The sequence below is a fragment of the Cyphellophora attinorum genome (assembly GCF_001299255.1).
Source record: "Cyphellophora attinorum strain CBS 131958 chromosome Unknown Contig20, whole genome shotgun sequence".
Taxonomy (NCBI): Eukaryota; Fungi; Ascomycota; class Eurotiomycetes; order Chaetothyriales; family Cyphellophoraceae; genus Cyphellophora; species Cyphellophora attinorum.
The window spans coordinates 313564-326781 of record NW_017253248.1 but is presented as its reverse complement, the minus strand read 5'-3'; the positions used below and the strand labels follow the sequence as shown (position 1 = coordinate 326781).

At 54.8% G+C, this 13218-nt stretch overlaps 5 protein-coding genes across 5 annotated transcripts; 1 reads left to right on the top strand and 4 right to left on the bottom strand.

The window, feature by feature from the left end:
• Positions 1-160: 160 nt before the first annotated feature.
• AB675_1127 (uncharacterized protein) lies at positions 161-1094 on the top strand (the record flags this gene model as incomplete). The annotated part of the gene is made up of 2 exons (XM_018140110.1): positions 161-194; positions 238-1094. The coding sequence occupies 2 exons, from the start codon at positions 161-163 to the stop codon at positions 1092-1094; spliced, it is 891 nt and encodes a 296-aa protein (XP_017997988.1).
• A 440-nt stretch (positions 1095-1534) lies between these two features.
• On the bottom strand, positions 1535-2520 carry AB675_1126 (uncharacterized protein; the record flags this gene model as incomplete). Its single annotated transcript, XM_018140100.1, has 2 exons — positions 1535-2347; positions 2428-2520. 2 exons carry the CDS (start codon positions 2518-2520, stop codon positions 1535-1537), a joined length of 906 nt encoding a protein of 301 aa, XP_017997991.1.
• Positions 2521-3130: 610 nt separating this feature from the next.
• Positions 3131-5963, bottom strand: AB675_1125 (pH-response regulator protein palH/RIM21; the record flags this gene model as incomplete). The annotated part of the gene is made up of 2 exons (XM_018140089.1): positions 3131-5730; positions 5852-5963. 2 exons carry the CDS (start codon positions 5961-5963, stop codon positions 3131-3133), a joined length of 2712 nt encoding a protein of 903 aa, XP_017998125.1.
• A 763-nt stretch (positions 5964-6726) lies between these two features.
• Positions 6727-9568, bottom strand: AB675_1124 (Transcriptional activator ARO80; the record flags this gene model as incomplete). The annotated part of the gene is made up of 4 exons (XM_018140078.1): positions 6727-7380; positions 7431-9007; positions 9055-9353; positions 9405-9568. The coding sequence occupies 4 exons, from the start codon at positions 9566-9568 to the stop codon at positions 6727-6729; spliced, it is 2694 nt and encodes an 897-aa protein (XP_017998132.1).
• A 614-nt stretch (positions 9569-10182) lies between these two features.
• Positions 10183-12099, bottom strand: AB675_1123 (UV radiation resistance-associated protein; the record flags this gene model as incomplete). The annotated part of the gene is made up of 3 exons (XM_018140068.1): positions 10183-10850; positions 10937-11990; positions 12037-12099. 3 exons carry the CDS (start codon positions 12097-12099, stop codon positions 10183-10185), a joined length of 1785 nt encoding a protein of 594 aa, XP_017998098.1.
• Positions 12100-13218: the final 1119 nt, after the last annotated feature.

Here is a 13218-nt window from a genome sequence, read left to right as displayed (position 1 = left end):
TGTCTCCCCCACAGTGTCCCACATCCGGGCCACGCAGGAGCTGTTAGGCTAGGTATCCCAGCAAACAGACAACGCCCTATCGGTCATAGTCGAGGCTACGATCCATCGCATCCTGTAGACCTGACCGGGCAACGTAGCGGGAGATCTGTAGGTTCTTCTGATGTCTCGGGCTGTCGCAGCATCGGGTTTCAAGCGTGAGTGCCTTGGGCAATGCACATACGCCGACTGACGTGCCAGGGTTGGTCCGATTCACGAATTCGAAATTTCCAGACAGGATCCGAGTAGGCCAGCCTCTTTCAGATAGCATTGATGTTGGTCTGGCCGTCGCAAAAGGCGAACAAGTACATGTAGCGCTCTTCAGTGGAAGGTCTGTCCTCAGCCCTGGCGAGCCCACAGGTGATACAACGACTATCTCTCACCTCTATTCACCAATCGCACGCCACGAGACAAACACTATACGTTGCATTGGTCTGAACTACCGATCGCATGCCGAGGAGGTCAAGCTGCTTATACCAAGCACGCCGTCTTTGTTTCTGAAGCCATCAACGTGTCTTGCTGATCCATGGCCAACGGCTCCATCCATCCTTCCACGCATCACCAGACAGCACGATTGCGGGGACTACGAAGCCGAGCTTGCCGTCATCCTGGGAGCTGATGCCAAGAACGTCCCTGAGGAAACGGCCCTCGACTATGTCCTTGGCTACACCGCCGCCAACGACATCTCGTCGCGAACACCACAATTCTGGACTTCACAGTGGGACTTCAGCAAAGGATTTGATGGGTCATGTCCGATCGGTCCAACCGTTGTGTCGAAGGAGCTTATTCCGGACCCGGGAAAGTTGCGGCTCAGAGGCATCCTGAACGGCAACACCATGCAAGACTGCGGCACGGACGACCTGATCTTCAGCGTAAGCAAGCTCGTGGCCTTTCTCAGCCAAGGCACCACGCTGCCGGCTGGAACGGTAATCCTGACTGGAACGCCAGCGGGCGTGGGCATGAGCCGAAAGCTGAGTCTGAAGGCCGGCGACGAATTTCATGCTTGCATTGAGCCGTATGTTGGGACACTCATCAACCGCTTTGGAGACGAGGTATGAGGCTCTGGAGTTGATACGTTGCTCGTGATGGCAACGGATCTACGATGAGAACCTCGAATACAACCTCCAAAGCGCCCAACATCTAGCTGAAGGCATGGCGAGGTGAGTGTGGCGCCTCAGCCATACTGCTGACGCTTCAGCACTTCATAGGCGGAGATGAGCCTGGAGGTGACCCGGCTCCAGTTGTATGCTTCGAAGTCATAGCAATCTGCCAGTGAAAGTGTAGAGCTTGCCGCGGGAAAGACTCAAGAGCAATCGCCCGCACGACATGCTTTCTGGACGTCGAGGTCCGAGATGTCCACATTCTACTTGTCCCGTGACTTGGAATGAATACCGAATGCATTGACATCCTGAAAGTCGCTAGTGAATATTCCTAGGTGGCCGGGACAAGCTAGGCATTATCATACAAGTCTTACAGGCAGTTCCGCGCGCACAGGTCGTCAGTTCTTTCCAACGACCTGAGCGATCTTTTCCAGGTCCAGCTCTCCTTTCCTTCCCCAGCCTTGGCTTCCACTGGGCACACCTGGCCTAAACTTTTCATACATGCCGAAAGCCCTTCGATTAAGCTCGTCTTCATCGTCCCTCCATGCCTTCAGCCCTTCCTCCATAGCCTTTCTCGCAGACGAATATGCTTCCTTCCCACCATACTTGCTAATCAAGGCGGACTCTGACTGCGGCTTGGGTTTGCCGCTCATCATGACACTTCTGCCGCCATCCTTAGGGTTGAGAGGCAGAGCGAAGGACATCACATCTAGATTTTGTGGAGCATCGTCCCTATCCTTTTCTCTCTTCTCCTTCTTCTTTGCCTTGTTGTCATTGTCATCATTGGGAGGGTCCATCTTACCGACCGCTCGCCCCTTAGATATGGCACAGAGGGTCGCGATCGCGGCACCTGCGCTGAGACATGCCTCCCAGTTGAGGTCTGGGTAGAGAAAGCATGCGACACATGCAGCCCAGAGTGTCAGGACTGGTGCACGATTGATCATGATGGGCTTGCTTGTGGACCTCTCGTTGGCTTTTTCAGATGCATCATCTTCCTTCTTGGTGCCGTTCGCCGCATTACGCTTGCCTTTAGACTGTGCTTCGGGTGCTCCGCCCCTGGGATCCTTCCTCCTCGTCTCAGCGGCTCGACGAGCTGCACCGACGGGGTCCGAGGGCGTAGAGCCTTTCGGCACTTTGCGTGGGCGATTCTCTTCCTCTGGCTTGTCCGAAGGAATTGACTCCTTTGGTGGTGGCGTTGGTGGTTGATGAGCCTTCGTTTATTCGAGCCTTGTTGCTTTTGAGGCTTGTCGTGATTGCCAGATCCAGAGCTGCTCTTTCCTCTTTGCTTCACCGGAGCATTTGCGGCAGGCTTGACGTCAAACTCTTCAAGGGTTGCTTGCTTTGGCTCGCTTGCGCCGCCAGTCTTGGAACGTGTGCTTACCATTATGGCTGTCGGTTTGGGTGAGGAAAGATGAAGCAAATTTTCGATGGGAAGTGCTACAGCTTCATCCCAGGAGCTTCCGGAAATGCAAAGAGGTGCCTTCTCAACTATATGGCGTCAGGACGAACAAGTCTGGGTCATTGCTCCGATCGACTGGTCGTATCTAGCGCACCTATGTAGCACTGCTACATGCAGCTTCAATGCTATGAGGTAGAGGGACATTTGTATACAATGATCATAGCCATGTGGACGACGTCAACATCGACGTCAGCGAATACGGTCACGTGAGCATTGACAGCAACTTCTACTATTGTCCCCACTGAGGACGAGCCAGGCTGAAACAGGGCGTCGCTGCTTAACAGGAGGTTCTCACAATCTAGACGTTCTCGATAAGCATACGGAATTGTGAATAAGTCTGTTCGGTACGTAAACATGAAGTTGCTTCTTGAAAACATTTCGCTATCATGCCTCGCCCTTTCTTTTGGGCAAGGGGTATATACAGCATGATCATCAGATTTCCCAAACAATAAACAGATCTTTCGCTGAGAGAGACTTGATTAGCACCATTGGCTAGTCCCACAACAGCCCAATGGGCCCGACACAATGAGCACATTCACGAACGACCAGTCGTGCCTTCCGGGGAACCATGGGCAGCAGGCGCACCTGCGTCTATCGCGGGACCTGGACCGTCGGACGGACCGCCCCTTTCCTGCTGCGCCGCATTTTCCCGCTGGGCTGCCAGCGATGGCGGCGAAGTGGCAGGAACGACCGGCGGGACCGAGGGGGCCAGATCTGGTGTGGCTACCTTCTTGCCCGCCTCTCCTTGCTGCACGAAGAAATCTCTCGTCGCGGTTCTTGAGCCACCGCTGATGACAGGCGTCGCTGATGGCGGAGAAGTGCTGGGTGCTGGAATAATCACAGCCGCATTGCCAGGAGTTTCAGGAGGGCGGTCTTGCGCCGACGGGGAAGCAGTAGCGACCGCTCTCGTCGCCTGCTGCACCTGCGCCGGCGGCGTTCTTCTTGGCTGCGTGTTCCGCCTTGACACAGGCGAACGTCGGACGCGTGACTGAGGTGAGCTCCTTGGCGATCCTTCGATGGCACCTTGTTCGGCGAATGCGCCTCGTAGGCTGCTGGGCCCGGGCTGTAGAGATGGCACTGGCGAGCCCGCTACGGGCGGACTTTGCCGATCTTGTTGTTGTGGCGTTGGAGCATTACTGTGCTGCTGCTGCCGCTGCTGTGTAGGCGTCCTACTCTGACTTGACGAAGATGCCTGTGGCGGTGACCACGTCTGTCCGCGTCGTGGCGCCGGTATTATCACCACGTTATTGCTGGATACACTTGTGCTCGTCGCGCTGGATGGCTGTCGACTGTGGCCGCTTGGTCCCGCTTGCCCATCCTCGTCATGCTGGACGAGTGCCTGACTCGCTGCGCTGATCGAGCTCGAGTTCCGAATCTCCTCCGGCGACCACGTCCGGCCCTTTGGAGCAGGAATGACCATGATCGGTAGAGGTGGCGACGGGCCGCTTCCGTTACGTCCGAATCGATCCCGTTGCGCGATAGCGAATGCGCCCAGGCGATTCTTCAGATTCAATGTCTGGTCGATGGGTGATCGTCGTTGTCCGCTTGCGATTTGAGCGCCCGCAACCTCCGCTGGAGGCTCTGCTCGCCTGCGCTTGAACGGATTCGGTACAGTAGACCAGAATTGTTGGGGTTTGCGTGCCTGTTGCGTGGTTTTAATCGCTGAAGGTTCGACTTCCTTCACGATTGGCGGATGGTCTTCAGTCGACGAATCCGAGATATCCTTAGGCAACTGGACTGGGTCCGCGGGAGGCTCTGGCTGTTCGGGCACTGTCTCCGGAGCCGTCGGCGACGGGCTGGTAAGGTTGTGGTACCGGACAGCATAGACTGTGCTAGCGGCGCTTGCGGTATCGCTGCGATCCGGTGGCGACGCTGCTGGCTTGGGAGGGACGAGCCGCACACCGGTTGTAGTGTCTGTTCCGCCGGTGGGCGGGCCCTGACTGCTGTTGCTGTCGTGCCCTACAGGTCTCTTCCGTCTCCGCCGTACAGGCAGCTTATTGCGCACATGCCTGATCTGGGACATGATTCCAGCCGCCTTCTCCAGATCACCACCGTCTCCCTTGCCACGTCTCCGTCGATGATAATCACTGTCGTCGGAGGAGGGCCGATCCAGCATGTCGTCACCATCAAATATCTCACGACCGAGGATGCCATCCTTCCGCTCGTCTCTTTCCAAAGCCTCAATCCTTTCTACCCATTCCCAGACCACTACACTCGCAGCAGCTGCACCCACCCATCGGATGTATTCACCCCATCCAGCTATTTTCGGTAACGATATGTCCAATACAAAGAACACCACGGGTATCAACACTGACATAAGCGACATCAACGCGACCAAACATATATTCCTCATTTTCGGATGCCAGAACGCGAACCGTCGTTTCGATAACGAGTAGTATATCACACATGAGGCGTAGATCAGAGAGATGGCCAGCTCGAATAGATAGTTCAGAGCCGGTATAGCATCCGTAAAGCTCCTCGGTCTCGTCCCAGGACTGTCGCTGATGAAAGAGTCGAGGATGCTGAAGATGATGTCGGCGGAGACGAGCGCAAAGCCGAGCCACTTGATGGTGACCTTCTCTTTGTGGCGCGGGAAGAGGCGGATCAGCGTCTGGACCTGGGCTAACCAGATGAACGAGTCGGATATGATCCTGACCACACGAATCAAGACAGTGTTGACGACGTCCTCGACCAAAGCGCTCGAGTCGAGATAGCCTTGGTAGTACTGCTCCTGGGCGACATGGAAGGTGTCCGCAGCGGCGATTGTGAGGGAAGTAGCCACCCCGATCGTAGCAACTTTCTGCAGCAGCGGCCTCCTCCCTACACCAACCACTGATGTTGAAGTCGACAGGCCATGTCGCGATAGAAAGCCGCCTCCGCCGCCAGGTCCACCCACGTAGAAGGTCCGAGGCGTGATGAAGATGAGAATGACCAGCACATAGCTTATGACCGTAGCCGTGGCGAGCGCGAAGATCTGTGGGGAGATGGAAGCATAGAATGGCTCCCTGAAGCCCAGCACGGTCGAGTTGCCTGTCGTATCGGGACTGATGATCGATTCATCGCTATTGCACGGGAGCAGATAAGTCGCTTGAGCGGCCAGTCGCGTGGAAATGTTTTCGCCTAGAACGAGTATACCTATAGACGCAAACAGATCAGTTCCAGGCTCTTCAACGCGGTATTGTAAGTTGCGACAGAGGACAGCGAACAAGCTTCTCTTGTTTGCTACAACATGCGCCTCCAGTCGGGATCGACATACCTCCAGTGGGCAAAATGACAGGTGTACACCATTCTCGGGTACCTGTAGCGGATGTCCTGGTGTTGATCTGGCCCCATAGCTGGCGTGCGGATAGTGTAGGGGTTGGCTGCATGCTCTTGCTATCGATCCGAGGGAAGTCTGGGTGCGTGCGTCGACCGCATTGTTGAGTGGTCGCGCTGTGCTCGGGACGATGCGCGCGGTTGGGTGGGTGATCTCGGTCGGGAGTTGCAGACGTTGGGCTTGAGTAACGGGCGATGGTATAGAGGCCGTTTTAACGTCACGTAGAATGGCAGTCTTGCTGGGTTTACTGTGTTGTTAGTGACTGAGGGCCTTCGGTGCTATAGACGTGAGGTTCATGGGCGGCGAGAAAGCGGATGTATGCCGGGCCGAGTCCTCTCGGCGGAGGCGAGTCCGTCCCTAGGTGTGGGCCACATTAGGTTTGAGATCGACGCAATCCCATGCATCTGCAACACAGTACGAGGCACACCTTCCCATGGGTCCCTGAGCTCATGGTCGCGCCAATTCTGTGGCTCGATCAATCCATACCCACGGGCCTGGAAGCACTTCGTCATAGGTGTACCAGACATTGCAAAACCTAGAAAGTTCTTATGTGCTCAAAATTGACATTATTAGGCAGGTACTGCCGGGGCTATGTACGGGGTATCTGGGGGCGCTAGCTGGGTACGATCTGCCATCGCAATATGTGCTGAAGGAGCGTCAGACATCTGTCCGACAATATTCAATCGTTCCTCGTGGGTATCATAGCAATCATTCATAATGTATTGCGGAGGCCTCCATGGCCTGATTTGGCCGTCTGTCCTGCCACACACGCAGGAGCTAGTGGCTTCGAGGGACTCAGTGACTCGGTTTACGACTTATTGAAAATCGTAGAGATGATCCTGATTCAGCCATTGCATCGTGTGCTGATCGAACGGAGCCTGCGTGAGCACCTCAAGCATGTCTTGCGTGCCCACGGTGGGTCCAATGCCGTGAAAGCCTTGATCGACGCGGAAACCGTCCATGTTGTTCAGTGCATCTAATGGGAGGGTGAGCCAGTCTGCATTCGGTTCGCTGTTAACGCTGTGATCAATCCCATCGTCGAGAGCAGGGTCGAAGTCACCGAAATTAGGCGGTGGGATGAATGTTCGGTCGGAGAACTCAGCCATTGGTCGAGCCTCGATGTTGGCAAGAGGGTCGGAGTAGCCTGCCGAGAATGGCGGCACACCATTCCCATAGGCTTGGTTCGGATCCATGAAGCGTTGGTGGTGATCGTTACCATTGTGGTTGACTTGAGGCGACAGAGCCCGTCCTGGGGTGTGCTCCCGACTGGGTTGGCCGGACCCATTAGGACGCTTCTGGACGCGAATCATGGTTTCTTTGACCTTCATCAGTATGCCCTCGATCATTCGTGCTGTGGAGCCACTAAGATGAACATCGTCGACGACCTGGGTGGTGAGTAGTTTGGTTACTTTCTCGAGAAGATCGATGCTCTTCCGAACCATTTTCTCGTGGTTGCCTATGCTCAGTCGCTAGGAAATGTCAGCCTACAATGATTACCGTGGTGCGAGAGAAGACTTACCTTCAGTGTGAACATCATGGCCGACAGAGTCCGTAAGAATGTTCGGACAGGAGCATCCCTCAGCACACCGAGAGCATTCATCTTCCCACTGACCAATTCCAAGATGTGAAGCGCTGCCTCGGTGAATTGATCGATGTACTGCTTATTGTTGCTCACAGATCGGACCATGTTGTTGGGCGAGGAACCTGGCTGGACCCACTGCTCAACGACATGCTGCAGGCCGATCGAGTTGATGTATAGCCGAGCATATTCGAATTCCATCAGCAGAATGCTGTCCATGACCTCATCCAGTACACCTCGATCTCTCTTGAAGTGGTCCATCCAGTCATTGAGGAGTGGTGTGAACTTCTGAATTCGATCTCGGTACTTGGTACCCCGGGTCAAGTTAATGGTGTACTCTCGCGATGGGAATATCTCTCTGTTAGCTTCATCCATAATGTTTGCGATGTGGGCCCATAGACTTTGCATTCGATCGACACGCTCGCTGCGAGTGCTGTCGATATTCCGCCACTGGTCCAGGACGGTCTCGTCGAATCGTAGTATCGACGGGATACCAATTCTGCCACTGGTCTGAGCAGCGTAGACAGTAAGCATGCGGCGTATGCGATTCTTTCTGGGGAGATCAGGATCATCGCGACCATGACGGCTCCTAGGATCATCAAAAGCGCCCAGTTCGCACGCAAGAGCTTGAGCGAGACTCAGCAGATCCCAAGACATGCGATCAGACCTCCAGGCGGGCTCCAGCCAGCTCGAGCCAGCTGCATTATCGTGATTGTCCCCGTCAGATTCGTGATAGTTGGTGCCATCGCCATTGTCTTCGCCCATGAAATTCTCTGCAAGTAGACTGATCTCGTCATTGCCAGGAGAGAAATGTAGTGAGCGTGGCTGCCAATCAGTGAGCAACAACAGCGCTTCGATGGTGCCAAGAGTTCGAAGAGACCCAACCCAAGTGAGCTGGCCGTTTGCTAGTTCACGAGTCTTGCCATGTTTGCCTCCACCAAACTTCTCCTGGCCCCACAGAAGTCGTTGCACTTTGCTTGTCAAAGCCCGCCAGAGGTTGTCATGTATCGAGTACTGTCTGGACGTTGAGGAGGCACCTGTGAGCTCCTTGTAGCGCGATGCGACCGTGAGTATTGCGAGGGCGAGAATTGGTTCCGATGTCCACAACTCAAGATGTTTGCGCACATCTCTATAATCTGGCAAGACAATTGGGGTCATCGGTTGCAGCCTATCGTAGAAGTAGTCGACATATGCAATGCCCTCTTCTGCCGAGAAGAATCCAGACCTTACGAAGGCCATGCTATTCCATATTTTCAGCGCGTGCCGATAAGCCACAATCTGATCTGGGTCGAGAATGCTGCCGTCTCTGTTGACGTGAGGCATACCGGGTGCGATGAGCTTGCGCTTGAGCTGTGCATTCATCTCGGTACGGCCCTGTTGCTGCATGGAGTTGGCCGTGTTGGCGAGCAAATGCAGCGAGCGCTCGCTTGTGGCGATTGGGTCATGGACGAAGCTCTCTGCAGCTTGACTCATGAGCTCGCTGTTTCCGTCCTTCTTGGACTGGGAAGCATTGCCAGCTGTGCTACTGATCGAGGTGGTTCGGGTCTTGAAGCTGTTGTCATACGATTGCCGTATCGTGGCGGCATGTTGGGCGGCGAAGTGATTGGCTGCGCTTGCATTGGAAGCCCAGGTGATACTTGACCTGAGGGCCACCCGAAAGCGGCATTGCCAGGTTGAGTCGCTGGCGACGGCGTCTGAGTATGCGAAGTCGTGCGAGGGCGCTTGTCCACGTGGGTGTCGTCAGGTGGTGAGCTTGTTGGGCTTGGAGACTTCCTCTTCTTTCGAGTGTCGGCAAAAGTACACTCTTTGGCTTCGCGTCGACATCGTGCACAGGGAGGAGGATGAGGTGCGTCGACGGGACCACTGTGCACCTGTTAGATTTATTCATGTGTTGGGAAGCAGCAGGGCACGTACAGATCGCATTTCACCTTCCTCAATCTGCAACCTTCGCATGCTTGATAGTTGCGACGGTGCTTCGCAGACGATTGGTCGCCATCACCGTCAGCAGCGTCTGGGCCTGGCGAGGTGTCCGCACGAGGGAGGCCGATCGCGTCGCCTACGTTGACATTGTATGACATGGCGCGAGCGCGCGTCGTTTCGCAGAGGATAGAAAATGATGAGACGGTTATCAACGGCAGACCACCGCCGTAGGAATGCCGCTGGCTGGGCCGTGGCAGAAGACCCCACGGATGCAGTGCCAGCGCCCCCCCCGCGCCCGCCCGGTGGATGGTTTCCCCGCGCTGTCGCGAAGCTTGGGATGCTTGAAGCCTAGTGAAGGACGTAGTCCGTATCTGGACGTGACTTCGCGGAGCTTTCGGACGTTTCTTTGTATTCGTTGCTCAGTGTGTCGGTGCGGATGGTGGACAAATACTCGGTCTTCAACGGCAGGTAGCAGATGAAGACACAACTTTATAGAGGTACCCCCCCGGGCAGAGCAAGCTATTGAATGCATACACCAGTCACCACGTCACGTAACTCTGCCCAATATCGCCGGCTGTATGCGCACCAGCAGTGAAGAGAAACAGTGAAGACCAGTAACTCCGCTTACAAGCCAGGTGGCAGTGAAGAGCCAGCAGTGAAGACAGAATGTCATTTGATATGCTTCACATCCATGAGCAGCTTGCTGGAGTTTGGTGGACCCAATGCTGCTCAAAAAGATGCATCGCATATTGTACAGCAACATCGAGCGTCACTATGCTTCTCGAAGGTTGCTATGTCGATACACGAGCCTCGATGGCGGCGACGCCGAGTACAGCTCTGCAGGCTTCTCCTTCGCCACAGCTCCACCGTTGGCCTGAACATGCTTCAAGAGTTCGTGACTACCCTGCACGCTATCCTCACTCGTACGACGCGATATCGTTGGGGTCGCCTTCCCGCCAAGCAGGCCTCTGATCCCGCCAGCTTTCCTGGCTGGCAGATCGCCAGAGCCAGCGGTTAGTACGTATAGCAGATATTTCAGGTTCGGCAGAGTATGCCGAATATCCAGGACTCGTAAACCAGCTTTGCTCATCAGGATCTCGATGTTCTTGTTGAGCAAGAAGACTCCATATTCGAATTTATAGGCGACGCTCGTGGGGTGGAGCGGATAGCGTCGCTGCGTCAGACCAGCCGAGATGGGATCTTCGATCCACGACTGAGAGGAATTGACTTCTAATGGATATGGTAGTCCGCAGCGCAGATACAGGGACAGGTGTTGAACCAGCTGTGTCGTGAAGCCAAACGCAGCTGCAATCTCGTCTCGATTCGTGTCATCGAATGTCGAATTTGGTAAATGTATACTTCGAATAGTAAACTGCAAGGCTTTGTTCTTGATGGCTTCGATTGGGAACACGACCATCAGGCCTCGCCGACCCGGCGCATCTGTCCGTGGCACTCCTCTGCAAGTGTCTGGTTAGATGCTTTGCTCCTCTGGATGCTTCGGCGCAGCTCCTTCGCTTCGGCGCTACTAGCATCGGGAGACTGTGCCGCAAATTTCACAGCATCGCGTCGAGCCTTGAGGTTGCGACGTAATTCGTCAATGCGTCGTTGTAAATGCGCGTTCTGCTTGTTCACGGCTTCCACCGCAGCACGAGCCGTGCTGACGCGATCTCGCTGAGACAGAATTGCCTGATCACGATCTCTGGCAGGGTTCTGTTGGCGCAAAAGCTCATCCACGTCTTCCTCCAGCCGCTTACGCTCCTTCAGAGCGTCCTGAATACATTCATCCAAGTTGGCCAACTGCATCAGAGAATCAAACGAGCTTCCAGTCTGTGTTCGCTCCCCCTTGGTGTCCTTCTCGTAAGGGAACATTTTGCTGCCAGCGGGCATGTCGGTGAAAGAGGTATAGATTCCGTCGGACAGGTGAAGAAGGACGCAATTCTCTGGCAGTGGATGATGGAAGGCATCAAGTGTCTTCCCAATAAATTGCATTGACCGAAGATTCAATGATATCTCGAGGAGAACAGCCCAATCCGTGCCTTCTGAGCGCTTTGCCCAGACACGAAGCAAACAGGCATCGCTTCTCGAGATGTTGGGTCCTAATGCGTCGAGGTCGAAGAAGGCGAAGCTTGGGTTCATGCTTCTCTCCATGATCTCACTTACATAGATCGGATCTGACGAAGTGGTTGAGTGCAATGTGAACCAGGTATCGATCAGCCTGTGCGCTGTCAGGTCTCGTAGCTTTTCCTGTCGTGCTCGTGGAGTAGCAGAATTCCAGTGCAGTGTGCTTCGCCGACGCATGCGACCCACCGGCCGTGCTGTTGGGGATCTCCCATCATTACTGTATGCTGTTGCTGCCTTCTGCAGTGAGCCCGGGCGGTGGTTCTTCGCCTCGACGACATTTGTGAAGGATGAGCTGTGGGTCAGCTTGTGTGCGTCTCCCCGGAGTGCTCGCTTGGTGGGCGAGTCAAGATTGTACGGCGCATCGTCGTCGGTTATGGTTTTGCCTCTCTGCCGAGACGGAGTGGTCGTGAGGTCCAAATTGCGCAAGGAGACGCCATGGAGGTGTCGTAGCCTACGGTTCTGCGCAAGTTCAGTACAGCGAACTCACACAGCAGGTTGGACTCACCCAAGGAAAGATGAAAGGTCTCTCGTGGCGCACTGCCGGTCCAGACGAGTCATGGCCTGACATTCCCTATGTCGTGCCGCTGCATCTCGCTCGGGTTTTGCCGGTCGCCAGAGCCGAGTGCAGTGGAAGTCGGTGTACTAGTGGTGAATGGTGGTAAGAGATTCAGAAGGTTCAATATGGCGCCGCGGATGCACTGACGTACCCCAGGTGGACAAACGAAAATGTCCCCAGTCAATGAACTTATGGTTACTACATTTAATAATCCATTTCTATTGCTCACGAGCCTAGCTGTTCAATGCACTCTCTGGTGGGATCAAATCGATTCATCATATATTCCTATCCATGATGCTGTGCGCATTCACAATTGATTGCTTCCCAATTGTTCTCAAAAGTCCTCCAACTCCACGCTCTCGAAGATCACCAGCGACCGGTTCTTGGCTTGTCATTTACGAAGACTGTCGAGACGGGCCTGAAGATCATCATCTTCACCGCCGCCTCCGATAGCCTGCGCGACGCGGTTTTGGGGAGCGGCTTCCTTCTGTAGTCCTGAAGGGGTCTCGCCCAGCTGACTTCGTTAGCACATTGATGGAGAAACGGCAGGCGCATACGTACGGCTTGGTTGAGGTCGACGCCTATCTCATCTAGGACCTGATTGACGACTTCTTCACCCTCTTCCTCGTCTTCGAGACCGGTAACATCGTCAATGGCATCGTCCATCATTTCCTGCCGCTGGTCCATAATGTCGTTCTCGCGCTCGAACTCCATTGCTATGCGCTGGAGGGCTGGTAGATTCATCTGTCGGTTCATGCTACCGAGCAGTTGCGTTGCGCCCTTCATAGACTGCATCATCTGTTCATTGCTCCGCACCGTCTGCACCTCGAGTGAGTATTCTGGTCGCGACCACACGAGTGCCTAGGGAATGTACCTGAATCCGTAATGATATAGCCTGGAGTTGGGTTCGCATCTGATAGAACTTCCCAATGTACCGCCGTGTCCGCACCAGGTCCTTCGCTTGGATCTTGCAGGCTCCGATCTGACCATTCTTTGCACTCTTCTTGATATCTTGAACGAGCTTCTTTTCTTGATTCTCGAGTTTGGTTCTCTCCCGATCAAGCTCTCGCTGCGTCTTCTCAAGGGCCCTTTGGTGCTTGCGAAGCCTCTCTGCCGGCGTCATGCGCTTTC